Here is a 14,765-nt window from a genome sequence, read left to right as displayed (position 1 = left end):
TAGCACAGCTGAAAACAGCTTGGCTAATTAGAGAACCTTTAAACCTGACCTTCCTTTGAGCTAGTTGAGAATCTGAAGCATTACATTTGTTGGTTCCATTAAACTCTCAAAATGGCCAGAAAAAAAGAACTTTCAGGTGAAACTCAACAGTTTATTCTTGTTCTTAGAAATAAAGGCTATTCCATGCGAAAAATTGCCAAGAAACTGAAGATTTTCTACAACGGTGTGTACTACTCCCTTCAGAAGAGAGCACAAACAGGCTCTAACCAGAGTAGAAAGAGAAGTGGGAGGCCCCGCTGCACAACTGAGCAAGAAGACAAGTACATTAGAGTCTGTAGTTTGAGAAATCGACACCTCACAGGTCCTCAACTGGCAGCTTCATTAAATAGTATATGCAAAACGCCAGTGTCAACGTCTACAGCGAAGAGGCGACTCCGGGATGCTGGCCTTCAGTGCAGAGTGGCAAAGAAAAATCCGTATCTGAGACTGGCTAATAAAAGGAAAACATTAATAAGGGCAAAAGAACACAGACATTGGACAGAGGAAGATTGGAAAAAAGTGTTATGGACAGACGAATCCAAGTTTGAGGTGTTTGGATCACACAGAAGAACCTTTGTGAGATGCAGAACAACTGAAAAGATGCTGGAAGAGTGCCTGACGCCATCTGTCAAGCATGGTGGAAGTAATGTGATGGTCTGGAGTTGCTTTGGTGCTGGTAAAGTGGGGGATTTGTACAAGGTAAAAGGGATATTGAATAAGGAAGGCTATCACTCCATTTTGCAATGCCATGCGCTGTCGACAGGACTTGATTGGATCCAATTTCATCCTACAACAGGACAATGACCCAAAACACACCTCAAAATTATTCAATAACTGTTTAGGGAAGAAGCAGGCAGCTGGTATTCTCTCTGTAATGGAGTGGCCAGCGCAGTCACCAGATCTCAACCCCCACTGAACTGTTGTGGGAGCAGCTTGACCGTATAGTATGCAAAAAGTGCCCATCAATCCAAACCAACTTGTAGGAGGGGCTTCTGGAAGCAAGGGGTGAAATTTCTCCAGAATACCTCAGCAAATTAACTGCTAGGAATGCCAAAGGTCTGCAATGCTGTAATTCCTGCAAAGGGAGCATTCTTTGACGAAAGCAAAGTTTGAAGGAGAAAATGATTATTTCAAATAAAAACCTTTTTTTCAAACCTTGTCAATGTCTGGACTAGATTTTCAATTCATTTGATTAATAAAAGTATGAGTTTTCATGGAAAACACAAAATTGGGTGACCCTAAACTTTGGAACCGTAGTGTACATATCTCTTGTGCATGCTGATAAAGTTTAGTGCCCAAAAATAAAATCTGATTCTACGTCCTCAGGTTTTAGCACAAAAAAATGGAGCAAAACCTGATACCTGTTTTTTTTCACCATCCATTCATTTAAATGTGTAAAAAATGCTGAAAGTGACATGCTCTATTGTGCAAAAAACACAAAATACTGATGACAAAGAAAACATTAGGTGTGTATGAGATTTCTGAAATCTCATACACAAAGCTGGTAGTGCAAAACTGAGCATAAAACCGCACCAAAAATGCTTTTGTGTGAACATACCCCTAATGTCTATCTTTCAATTGAATGGCCCAGATTATGGGTGACATTAAGGCTATGTGCACACGTTCAGGATTTTTAGCGTTTTTTTTAGCTTTTTTCGGCTGTTTTCCGATGAAAAAACGCTAATAAAACGCTCACATTAAGCATCCCATCATTTTTAATGCATTCCACATTTTTTGTGCACATGCTGCATTTTTTCCCGCAGCAGAATCGCATTCCGGAAAGAAACGCAGCATTTTCATTCTTTGTGTGGAATCGCGGTGATTCCGCACACATAGGAATGCACTGATCCGCTTACTTCCCGCATGGGGCTATGTCCACCATGTGGGAAGTAATTGGATCATGTGCGGTTGGTACCCTCCTCTTGGAGACTCTCCTCCAGGCCCTGGGAACCATATAATTGTTAAAAAAAAAAGAATTAAAATAAAAAATCGTGATAGTCTCACCTTCCGGCGGCTCCCGCAGCCTTCCTGCTCCTTGCGATGCCTTGCGGCAACAACCTGTGATGACGTACGGTCACGCGTGATGCTACGTCATCTGGGGTCATTGCTGCAAAGCATTATTGGGAATGGAAGCATCGCGAGGAGCGGGAAGCCTGCCGGGGGACGATGGAAGGTGAGAATATCACAATTTTTTTTTTTAATTATTTTTAACATTAGATCTTTTACTATTGATTCTGCATAGGCAGCATCAATAGTAAAAAGTTGGTCACACTTGTCAAAACACTGTTTTATAGGTGTGACCAACCTGTCAATCAGTTTTCCAACCGATGATACAGATCGTTCGGAAAACGCTAGTGTTTAGTGGGAATACGCATGCCAATTCCACATGCGTTATACCCGCGGCAGGAGTTACGGAATTGCCACAGAAATTTCCGCAGCAATTCTGCAAGGTGTGCACTTAGCCTAAGGCCATGTTCACATTTTGCGGTTTTTACCATGGATCCGCGGCGACTTTGATGCTGCGGGTCCGCAGCAGTTTCCATTGCGTTTACATTAACATGTAAACCCTATGGAAACCGCAAACCGCTGTGCACATGCTGCGGGAAAAACCGCGCAGAAACACAGCGGTTTAAAACCCGCAACATGTCACTTCTTTGTGCAGAATCGCTGCGATTCTGCACCCATAGGAATGCATTGAACCGCTTACTTCCCGCATGGGGCTGTGCCCACGTTGCGGGAAGTAAGCGGATAATGTGCAAATGGTACCCGGGGTGGAGGAGAGGAGACTCTCCTCAAGGCCCTGGGAACCATATTTGGGGTAAAAAAAAGAATAAAAAATCATATTATACTCACCTCTCAGCGCTGCACGCGGCCGGCTGGTCAGAGTTGCTGTGCGAACAGGACCTGCGGTGACGTCGCGGTCACATGACCGTGACGTCATGAAGGGTCCTTCTCGCACAGCATCTTTGGAACCGGACCGCCGCGTGCAGCGCCGAGGACATCGGGACGTCAGAGGGTGAGTATATAAACTTTTTTTTATTTTAACATTACTATTGATGCTGCATATTGCTGCATATGCAGCATCAATAGTATAGGCGGAAACCTGCAGCGGAAACCGCGGAACAAACCGCGATAAATCTGAAGGGATAACCGCAGCGGTTTTGCCCTGCAGATTTATCAAATCCGCTGCGGGAGAACCCGCAGAGGACCCGACCTATGTGTGCACATAGCCTTAAGGTGGAAAAAGTAACATTAGTCGTTTACATGACAAAGACATGTTTACATGACACTTCAGTGTGCAGAGTACTGGTATCCATTGTGCACAGTCCCTCTGGTGACATGATACCTTCCTGTCACTGCCAGGCTTGCCACTTACTGGCCATGGCGGCCTCAGTGTGCAGCTGACTGACCGCGGTATAGCAGCCATCGTACGCTCTGAATGACGTCATCCGTCGCACTGGAACAGAAGAGAACGCTTCCTGATTGGCTGAGCGGCACATTCTCCGACCAGCACTCACTTGGTGAACGACTCGCTAGCTCACCAATCACTTGAGCCCAAACGTCGGAGGGGGCGTGTCCTGTGCTGACGTCATCCCCCAAGCATCCAGAGCATTACGAGTCCGGAAACTCTGGTTAGGAGCGCCGGCCTCTCGGGGTCAGAACCGAGCGCAGCACCCGAGCCGAGCACCATGAGCGGCTTCCGGCAGCAAAATGTGGAGGAATTCTATGAGATGGGAGAAGAGCTGGGAAGGTGAGACCCTGCGCCCTGTTTACATTACACACACGGCCTCCCGGCGGTTAACCCTTGTGCTGCCAGCCTTCCTGGGCAGTGACACAGGCCCTTAGATGGCAGGTCTCTTTGATGAGATCGCCCTGACCGTCTCCAGCTGTAATGCCACCATCTGACCATGACTGCTAGTGTGTAGAGCAGGTCACCCATGTAGTATGACATGATCAGATCTGGTGTTCAGCTTTAATGTGTCCACTCAGTCAAACTCTCGTGTCTCCCCTTTTCCTCATAGTTTGTAAGCTTGCGAGCAGGGCCCTCATTCCTCCTGGTATCTATTCTGATCTGTGATTTCTGTTATGCTGTAAGGTCTATTGTCTGTACAAGTCCCCTCTATAAGTTGTAAAGCGCTGCGGAATATGTTGGCGCTATATAAATAAAAATTATTATTATTATTATTATAAACTCTGGCCCTTTAAGAACAGTTAAAGGGAACCTGTCGAGAAAAAAGCACTATTATCCTGCACATATGGGGTTAATGACAGGTCAGCGCCTGCACATAGAGCCCGGCTCGGCTAATGGAAGGTGTTCGGGTGACTGTCGTGTGGTCGGAGGCGGTCCGAGCTGTCGCCGCTCTTCGCACTGACTGTAAGCTGGATAGTAGACTGGCTGTCAGTCAGGGTTACAGGGCAGCTGCAGGTTAACCACATGTATGCAGGGTAATTGTGCTCCCTTTGTTTGACTCGCCATACCTCCCTTCTGATCACTTATATGCAAATAGCTTATGGACCATAAACACTTGACATAAAGCTAAAAATCCAAAGGAGGAGCCGCCAGAGTTCTCTTGTTACACCACAGAATCTGCTCTTAAAGGCAACCTGTCAGCAGGATTGGGCACACTAAGGCTAGGTCCACGTTGCGTTAGGGCAAACTGTTTATCGGATCCGTTAAATGGACGCACTAAAAATGAGCCCAAAATTGTCTTTTTGTGGTGTACTTTGCCATCGCGTTAATGCATGTGGCTGCGTTAGGTCATTTGCGTTTATGGCAGAACGAACGCTTCCGTTCACCGTACCGGACCCGAAAACGTGGTAGTCTGCGTTAGAAGGTCGTCACGAACTAACGGACCATTGCAAACGCATGTCGACACAGAGCACCACATGAAGTCCCGCCCCGGGGCATGAGCATATTATTAACACAAAACTGAAAATAAAGGTTACATAACAACCACAAGATGGATTTCATCAACCAAGGTATCATTGTAATAAGTATAACGGCACCGACCTGGCACTGTCTGTAGGTTACTGTGCACAATCCTGCTGACAGGTTCCCTTTAATGTTAAATAAACTGTGAAGGTGACCCCTCTATTCTTGATAAGCAGCCTTGCTGAAGTAGGGTTGCAGCCCGCAGCTGTCAGTTTTGCCCATCTGGTTATCAAAACTACAGGGGAACCCACGCAGTTTTTGTTTTAAAATTATTTATAGCGCATGGGGCAGGTGACGGATACTCCCATCAGCCGCCATCTGCTCTCACTGTTATTAGCGGCAGCAGGCGTGGGCTGATGGGAGTAGTAGTCCCATCAGCAGACACCAGTGACTGCAGGTGAACTTTTTACCTCTGTTCACAGCTGCGGGCTCACGTTGTCATCTGACAGCGTGAGAACCGCAGCTCTCTGACTGGTAGTATTAATCTTGCTGTCGATCAGAGCCGCTTGCGTTTCTCGCGCTGTCATGCAGATGATAGTGCAAGAAATATCCAGTGTTTGTGGGTGCCGAACCCAAACAGTAACATGGAATTCTTGAACAGTAGGCGTTTGGTACGGACTCCGAACTTCACTGTTTGAGTTCGTCCATCTCTTTTCCTATAAAAAAAAAATGTTTCTAAAATTGTGCTGATGTAAAGTAGACATGTGGGAAATGTTATTTATTAATTATCTTGTGTGACTTGAGTCTGGTTTAAGGGCATGAAAATTAAAAGTTTGAAAATTACCAAATTTAAATTTTTGTTCACAAATAAACGCAAGTCATGTCAAATAAATGTTACCACTATCATGAATGAAGTACAATATACCATGAAAAACAATCTCAGAATCACCAGCATCCGTTGAAGCGTTCCAGAGTTATTAATAAAGTGACAGTGGTCAGAATTGTAAAAATTGGCCTTGTCATGAAGGTGAAAACAAGCTTGGGGGTTGAAGGGGTTAACGTACTTATTTTTTATTGTTTATTTTCTTAACATAATGCCATCATATACTGCAGCTCTTTACAGACATTATCAGAGTGTCAGGTAGTCTTGTGTTCTCCTCTCATGTGACTGTGGAGACCCAGTATAGCGTTTCTCCTTACATATTTGTATGAATTAATTGTTCGTTTTCTTTTTAGTGGTCAGTTTGCAATTGTGAGGAAGTGCCGGGAACGTAGAACAGGATTGGAGTACGCCGCCAAGTTCATTAAGAAGCGCCGCTTGTCATCCAGTCGCCGAGGTGTGAGCAGGGAGGAGATTGAGAGAGAAGTTGACATCTTACGAGAGATTCAGCATCCAAACATAATCACCCTTCATGATGTGTTTGAGAATCGCACAGATGTGGTGCTTATATTGGAGTTGGTGTCCGGAGGAGAATTATTTGACTTCTTGGCTCAAAAGGAAAGCTTGAGTGAGGAAGAGGCCACCATGTTCCTAAAACAGATTCTAGATGGGGTCCACTATCTGCACCATAGAAGCATTGCACATTTTGATCTCAAGGTATACTATTTTATGAAATATTTGGGTCTTGTTAGTTATTGTTACAAAGGCTTTGTTCACAGTAACATCGGAACCACAGTGGAACTGTAAAGATCTCCATTAAAGTTGTCCAGGGCCACGATATTGGCAGTGTTAGGCAAATTTCTAATGTGTATGGGGCCTACCCACTCTCCTCCAATATAGCAGGCAGGGGTTTGCATTCAAATGCCAAACCCTTTGATTCTGAAGAGATAAGCTGCTGTCTGACCTGTCTGCCAATGGGTCTCCTCTCTTCCCAATAAAAGCACATAAAGGCTCAGTCGAATAGGAAGAGATGGCTTTAACACAAATCTATAGTTTGGATTTGTGCACACAACATCTTCAGAAAGCGACCCATAAAATTAAAATATTGCACTGCAATGTCAGAACAATATTGCTGTGCACAGGTTATGTCTTATGTCGCTTCCTTTACCCACGTGAGGGTTCAGAAATCTAGAAACAAAAGAATTAACTTGTTTGTTCTTCTGGCATCTACTGCTTGTAAGCATCCTGTACTCTACTGAGAGTATAGAATGAAAGCGGCTGGCGTAGCCGAAGGAAGATCGTAGGAGGGGCTGCCTCAGGAAAATGTCCACCAGCGTTTTCTTGAGGCAGCTTAGTCTGGGAAAGCTCGGTCACTGTACCAATATCTAAACGACACTGTTTGAGTACCCTCAAATTGATGCAGCAAATCCTGGCAGACCCTGGTGATCTTTATAATTGAGTAATTGAGTCCTTCAGGGTTTTAGTTCTTCTGACAGGAAGAATAACAAAGTATGCTATTCTTGCCATTAAAAATATCTTCAAACTACTATAAACCTGGCTACAGGTTTGCTGTCCTGAATTTAGCTGCTTCATCTACAGGTGCTTCTCACAAAATTAGAATATAATCAAAAAGTTAATTTATTTCAGTTCTTCAATACAAAAAGTGAAACCCATATATTATATAGTCATTACAAACAGAGTGATCTATTTCAAGTGTTTGTCTGTTAATGTTGATGATTATGGCTTACAGCCAATGAAATTATTCTAATTTTGTGAGAAACACCTGTATATAAAATATGGTATCGCTGTAATTATACTGACCCGAAGAATAAAGCTGCTCTATGAATTTTACCACACGTGGAATGGTATAGAAAAAAATAAATCCCAAATTGCTGTTTGTTTGTTCATTCTGCCTTTCAAAAATCTTAATGGATCAAATTGTCACTTGCTCGAAAATGGTACCAATTAAAATGTCTGATTGCCGTATGTGGAGTCGGGAAGGAATTTTTTTCCCCAGTGTGGAGCTTACTCTTTGCCACATGGTTTTTTTTTGCCTTCCTCTGGATCAACATGTTAGGGCATGTTAGGTTAGGCTATGGGTTGAACTAGATGGACTTAAAGTCTTCCTTCAACCTTAATAACTATGTAACTATGTAACTCGTCCCACAAAAAACAAGTCTTCACATGACTGTTGGCAGAAATATGGAAAAATGATAGCTCTCAAAATATGGCCATGCAAAAATTCGCCACCTGCTGTTGATATTTTTTATTTTTTCATTCTGCCTCTCAAAGATTGCAGTGAGGCTCGGCTCACATTTATCCTGCGCTCTTCGCTGAGCGCTTACACCAGTATTTCTGTGTAAATCTCTGAAATACGAGATTCATACGGAACCCCAGGTGGAAGATCCCCTATAATGAGGCACTGTGGATGCCATCTGGCCACCTATGATCCAGAGGTGTCCCTCATTTTAGGCATGTATAAAAGCATGGTCTGCCATAGTTTTGTGCACTTCTGAATAGGACATTGCTGAACAGAGGCCAAACGGAGTCCAGAGTAACTCTGCTGCCTCATTATAGTGAATGGATCTCTTGCGGGTTTCATCTGAACTACGAGATTAAGCTGGAAACCCCTATGTAAGTACTCAGCGTAGTGCTCTGGATAAAAATGTGATGATAAAAATTATAATCTTTATTTTTATATAGCGCTAACATTTTCTCTATCCCCATGATGGCACCACGGAGAGAGAGGGGTCCGCCCCCAGGGACAGGAAACCTACAGGTGAAAAAGGGCGTACCTCTCTCCCACATCAGTTGGTTTCCTGTCCCTGACGGGGAACCTACAGCACGTACCTGAAGGATTCTTCGTGGAGTTCCAGGGGCTGATGCAGTCGACTTTCTAACAGGGGGCGCCCTGTTACGGCTGGATCAAGCGGTTTTTTTCCCTCTTTTTTCTCCCTTTCCTGAAGCACCACCACAGGGGTCGGCGGGCCTCATGGGTGAGTGGAGGAAGGCAGTGAAAGGATCCAGTCTGCCTTCCACAGAGAAAAAAAAAAAAAAAAAAAAAGAGGGGGATAAGGAGCGGGTGACGGCGGTCACCGGAGGACTCTGGATGGTAATATGGGGGTAGCGGCGGCTATCCTACCATAAAAGCCCAAGTAAAAACGGGCCGGACCGGCGTCATTACCGGTAAATTGGTGTGGGCGTCGGTAATGGAGCGCTGGTGCGCTCACCGGCGCCATCACCGCAAAAACGCAGCGCTAGTGCGCGCGCGCCGGCGTCCCACCACATTCATTCCCTCATGTGAAGCTGACAGAGACCGGAAGTTGTGCGGGCGCATGCGCAAACCGTCACTTCCGGTTTCGCCGGCAAATGCATAAAAGAACGCCAGCATAGGGAAAAGGGTGGCAAATTCAAACTCCAAAGTGCACCAGACAGTGCGGAGGCCACCATGAGCGAAAGCGAGCAGCAGGTTATGCAGGAAGCTGTCCAGCGATCTCCTGAGCAGGCACAAGTGCAGCGGCGTCTGCACCCACAGCAGCAGCGCAAAGGAAACTCGTCCTCTGTACAGCGCAGCAGCAGCGGACGATCAGAGTCTCAACGCAGTCGGGGGTCTGCAAAAACCACACGGCCGGCGACGATTCCAGCGGATACAGTCCCCAGGCCCGAGACGGTATCTCTGATCCACAGGGGGTGAGTGATCTACGTGAAAGTGCTGAGTTTAATATAGGGCTCTTTTTGTTCTAGGGGAGAAAAAGTACAGCCAAAACTAAGCACAAAGAATGTGCCATATGTTCAGACGAGCTGCCTTCCTCCTGGGAAAAGAGACTATGCAGCGTCTGTATAAAAAAGACGATTCAGGAGGAAACTCCATCATTTGCATCCGAATTAAAGTCGTTAATAAAAATCCAGGTGGAAAGTGCCATTAAAGGCATTAAAGCCACAAAGAAAAAACATAAGAAAACACCCGAGTCCCCCGTATCTAGTGCGGACGAGTCAGAGAGTGAATTATCTGACTCAAATAATTCGTCAGCCTCTGACACTTCTTCAGTATCCTCTGAGGGGGGGCGCAGTTGCTTCCCTATCGAGGAAACAGACGCTTTAGTGAAAGCAGTCAGAGCAACAATGGGGATAGTGGAGGAGAGACCTAAAAGAACAGCGCAGGACATAATGTTCAGCGGTCTGGAACAAAAAAGGAAAAGAGCATTCCCAGTAAATGAGAAAATTCACTCTCTAATTAAAAGAGAGTGGAAAAAGCCAGACAAAAAAGCTCTCCTCACCCCCAAAAGAAAATACCCATTTGATGACCCAGCATGCTCGTCCTGGAGTAAAGCACCAAAATTAGACGTGGCCATAGCAAAGGCCTCAAAAAAGTTTGCCCTACCTTTTGAGGACATGGGTACCTTAAAAGATCCGATGGACAAAAAAGCCGAGGTTTTCCTAAAAAACTCTTGGGAAGCGGCAGGAGGCGGGCTTAAACCAGCTGTCGCGGCCACCTGCACAGCTCGCGCGCTAATGGTGTGGCTTGAGCACTTGGATTCCCAATTAAAGGGAAGAGTCTCAAGAGACACAATTCAAAAATCAGTGTCTATAATGAAAGGTGCAGCAGCCTTTTTGGCGGATGCATCAGTAGACTCGGCCAGACTAGCAGCCAGGGCTGCCGCCTTCTCAAACGCCGCAAGACGTGCCCTGTGGCTAAAATGTTGGCCAGGGGACCTTCAGACAAAGACAAAACTCTGCTCAATACCCTGTGAGGGTGAATTCTTGTTCGGCGCAACGCTAGATGACATCCTCGAGAAAGCCGAGGACAAGAAAAAGTCTTTCCCTGGTTTCCCCAACCAATCATACAGACGTTCCTTTCGGAATAAAAAATTTATGCGGAGAAAACCTCCGAAAGGGAACAAAGAAACATGGGAGGAAAAAAGAAATAAAACCAGAGGGTTCCTATTCAACAAACCCACTCCCGACAACAAAAAAACTCAATGAAGGTGTCCCCCAGGTTGGCGGGAGACTGACAAAGTTTCTCCCAGCCTGGGAAAAAATTTCAAGCAGTCCCTGGATACTAGGCATAGTACGAGAAGGACTCAAGCTAAAGTTCCGCATTCCCCCCAACAACCTCTTCATGGTGACACCACAGAGACAGTCTCAAGAACAGTCGGCTCTTCAGGAAGAAATTCTAGGCCTAGTCCAGAAGGAGGTCCTACAGGAAGTCCCTCACCAGGAAAGAGGCATGGGCTTCTATTCTCCCCTCTTCCTCCGAAAGAAGCCAGATGGGTCATACAGGACAATAATAAATCTCAAAAAAGTTAAACAGTTTTCTCGAGATCCCACACTTCAAAATGGAAACAATAAAATCTTGCGTAAAAATACTCTTTCCCAGATGTTTCATGACTGTTCTAGACCTACGGGATGCATACTATCATGTACCGATCCACAAGGATCATCAAAAGTACCTCCGGCTAGCAGTGAATATCCAGGGGGAGGTGAAACATTATCAGTTTCGGGCCCTCCCTTTTGGGTTAGCTATCGCACCCCGGGTTTTCACGAAACTAATGTCGGAAGTGATGGCGCATATACGAGAACAGAATATCCTGATAGTCCCCTACCTGGACGACCTCCTTGTAGCAGGGACATCATTCCATCACTGCAAACAGCAGTTGGATTTGGTTATGACTTCTCTGTCAAGCCTGGGTTGGCTATTGAACCTTACCAAATCCAAAGTAGTCCCATCACAGGTACAGGAGTACTTGGGGATAGTCCTCGACTCAACCACACAAACGTGTTATCTTCCTCAGGGGAAGATTCAGAAAATGACACAGGCAGCGGTACAGCTGTCAACATCCCCGGTCACCACACTCAGGAAAGCCATGTCCCTGCTGGGCTCCATGACATCCTGTATCCCGGCAGTGCAGTGGGCACAGTGCCATTCCCGGGACTTACAATGGGAGACTTTAAGTTCAAGCCTGTGTCTGGGAGGAAATTTAGACGGGCAGTTAAGCATATCTCCAACTACGATACACTCCCTACAGTGGTGGGCGGACCCGATAAATCTTACCAAGGGGGTCCCCTGGTCACTACCAACAGAAAAAATCCTAACGACGGATGCAAGCCCCTGGGGGTGGGGTGCTCATATAGACGGTCAGGTGACACAAGGGAACTGGGACAAAAATCAACAGCTGACCTCGTCAAATATGAAAGAACTGCTAGCGGTAAAACTCGCCTTAATGCACTTCCTAAAAATCATCCGCTCCCACCACGTAAAAGTCTTCTCGGACAATCAGGTAGTGGTAGCATACCTAAACCACCAAGGGGGCACCAGGTCACAAACACTGATGGAAGAAACCCGATCCATCTTCTACATTGCAGAACACAATCTGAAGTCCCTAACGGCCCTTTACATAAAGGGTTCAGAAAACCAGACCGCAGACTTCCTCAGCAGAACACGCTTGAAACAGGGGGAGTGGGAGCTGAAACAGTCGGTATTCAACCAAATAGTGAAGCGTTGGGGAGAGCCAGAAATAGACCTATTCGCGGACTATCAGAACCGGAAAGTGAGGAAGTTCTGCTCAATCGACCCCCGGGGAGGGCCAGTAGCTCTGGACGCTCTCACAGTCCCCTGGAACTATCGCCTCTCCTACGCGTTCCCTCCAATATCCCTTATTCCCCTAGTTTTGAGGAAAATTCGGGAGGAGGGGGCAACAGTAATAATCATAGCTCCATTCTGGCCTCGCAGAATATGGTTTTCTTGGCTGAGGAAGATGTCCTTAGACAGCCCGTGGGTTCTACCAGACACGCAAAATCTGTTATCCCAGGGCCCAGTGTGTCACCCCAATGTAAAAAGCCTACACATGACAGCTTGGCTTTTGAAAGGAAGCTATTAAGCAGCAAAGGGTTTTCGTCCAATCTGGTGTCCACATTACTACAGAGTAGGAAACCCGTAACCACCAAAATATATGGCAAAGTGTGGAAAAAATTCATGTCCGTATCGGGGGCTGACCCAAGGGGGGAGATCCCAATAGATAAAATCCTTGAATTCCTGCAAAAGGGGTTGGAGAAAGGGCTAGCTACAAGTACCCTAAAGGTTCAGGTAGCAGCCTTGGGAGCGCTGTATAATTGTGATCTAGCCAGAAACCGATGGATCGTGAGATTCATCAAAGCCTCGGGTAGATTAAGACCTGTTCCTTTGCATAATGCCCCTCCATGGGATCTAAACCTTGTTCTAAATGCACTAACCAAATCTCCTTTTGAGCCCTTGGCAGACGCACCCCTAAAGATACTATCTTTAAAAACAACACTCTTAGTGGCCCTAACCTCAGCCCGTCGCGTTAGTGACATACAAGCACTATCCGCAGGTCCTCCCTTCACTCAAATCTTTGAGGACAGGATCGTTCTAAAAACAGACCCGGCTTACCTCCCAAAAGTCGCGTCACAATTTCACAGGACACAAGAGGTCTCCCTGCCCTCATTTTGTCCCAACCCCAAAAATGAGGGAGAAAAGACACTACATACCCTTGATGTTAGAAGGTGTCTACTCCAATACTTGTCAGCCACTAGGGAGTGCAGGAAGGATAGGGCTCTGTTTGTCTGCTTCCAGGGTCCACGGAAGGGACAGAAAGCGTCAAAAGCTACGCTAGCGAGGTGGATAAGAGATGCCATCGCCCTATCCTACTCTTCCAGCGGGGCGGCCATCCCGGAGAATATAAAAGCGCACTCGACCAGAGCAGTGGCATCATCCTGGGCGGAAAGAGCGGGCGCTTCAATACAACAGATATGTAGAGCGGCCACTTGGTCTTCCCAGTCTACATTTTTCAAACACTACCGCTTAGACTTGACCTCCTCTGATCTCACCTTTGGTCGAAGGGTTCTAGAGGCAGTGGTCCCTCCCTAAAAAGTTACAATCTATGTAAATCTCTCCGTGGTGCCATCATGGGGATAGAGAAAATCGTAGTTACTTACCGATAACGGTATTTCTCTGATCCCATGATGGCACCCGTATATTCCCTCCCTTTTCACACACAGGTGTGCACATTATAATGTATAGTTAGTTACCCTTAGTCACGGTGCCTCTGTTAAGTAAAAATTGTTAAATTTAATTTGTGTAAACATTAAGTTGCAGCTGAAGTTCTGTATAAGGCTCTGTTAACCAACTGATGTGGGAGAGAGGTACGCCCTTTTTCACCTGTAGGTTTCCTGTCCCTGGGGGCGGACCCCTCTCTCTCCGTGGTGCCATCATGGGATCAGAGAAATACCGTTATCGGTAAGTAACTACGATTTTCCGCAGCGCTTTACAGTTTGCACACATTATCATCACTGTCCCCTATGGGGCTCACAATCTAAATTCTCTATCTACTGAGGAAACCCACGCAAACACGGGGAGAACATACAAACTCCTTGCAGATGTTGCCCAAGGTGGGATTAGAACCCATGACCCCAGCGCTGCAAGGCTGCAGTGCTATCCACTGAGCCACCGTGCTGTGATCCTAAATGTTATGCAAAATGTTCCCAAAAAAAAGCTTCAATCCACAAAAAAAAGTCCCCAATTAGGTCCGTCATATGTTATCGGAAATATGGACAATGATGGAGCTGTGGGAAATATCAGTGCGAAATAGGGTCTTATCCAGTGGATACTACAATTATCGGCTCAGATTATACTAACCTGATATATCCATTAATAGAGCGAAAATCATCAGGGAAATGTCAGCTGTAGCAGATCCACGGATCAACAAGTGACCATATCAGTCTTCAGAATGAAAGGAATATTGTGGATATTACCCACGCTGCTGAATAAAATTCCGATCCAAATGAAATAAGTGAAAGATGGTGGTTTACTCTACGCGTTTCGAAGTATTCATTTACTACTTCATCAGGAAACAGGGCTGTGGAGTCGGTAAGCCACAGTTGCGACTCCGACTCCTGGATTTTATCAGGTTCCGACTCCGGCTCTGACTCCTTCATAAATGGTCAACTCGTAACAAT

At 45.9% G+C, this 14,765-nt stretch overlaps 1 protein-coding gene across 1 annotated transcript in view; it reads left to right on the top strand.

Annotated features, from left to right (window-relative positions):
• The first annotated feature begins 3,493 nt into the window (after positions 1–3,493).
• The window catches only part of DAPK3 (death associated protein kinase 3), a 48,407-nt gene continuing 37,135 nt past the window's right edge, over positions 3,494–14,765 (top strand). Inside the window, exons 1-2 of the mRNA XM_077253914.1 lie at positions 3,494–3,790; positions 6,149–6,509. Of these exons, the coding sequence (XP_077110029.1) occupies positions 3,729–3,790; positions 6,149–6,509 (423 nt within the window). The 5' untranslated portion in view covers positions 3,494–3,728. The remainder of the gene's footprint in view (positions 3,791–6,148; positions 6,510–14,765) is intronic.

Source organism: Ranitomeya variabilis, chromosome 1 (genome assembly GCF_051348905.1).
Source record: "Ranitomeya variabilis isolate aRanVar5 chromosome 1, aRanVar5.hap1, whole genome shotgun sequence".
Lineage (NCBI taxonomy): Eukaryota > Metazoa > Chordata > Amphibia > Anura > Dendrobatidae > Ranitomeya > Ranitomeya variabilis.
The sequence above is the reverse complement of the archived record's forward strand: the minus strand, read 5'-3'. Positions and strand labels throughout refer to the sequence as shown.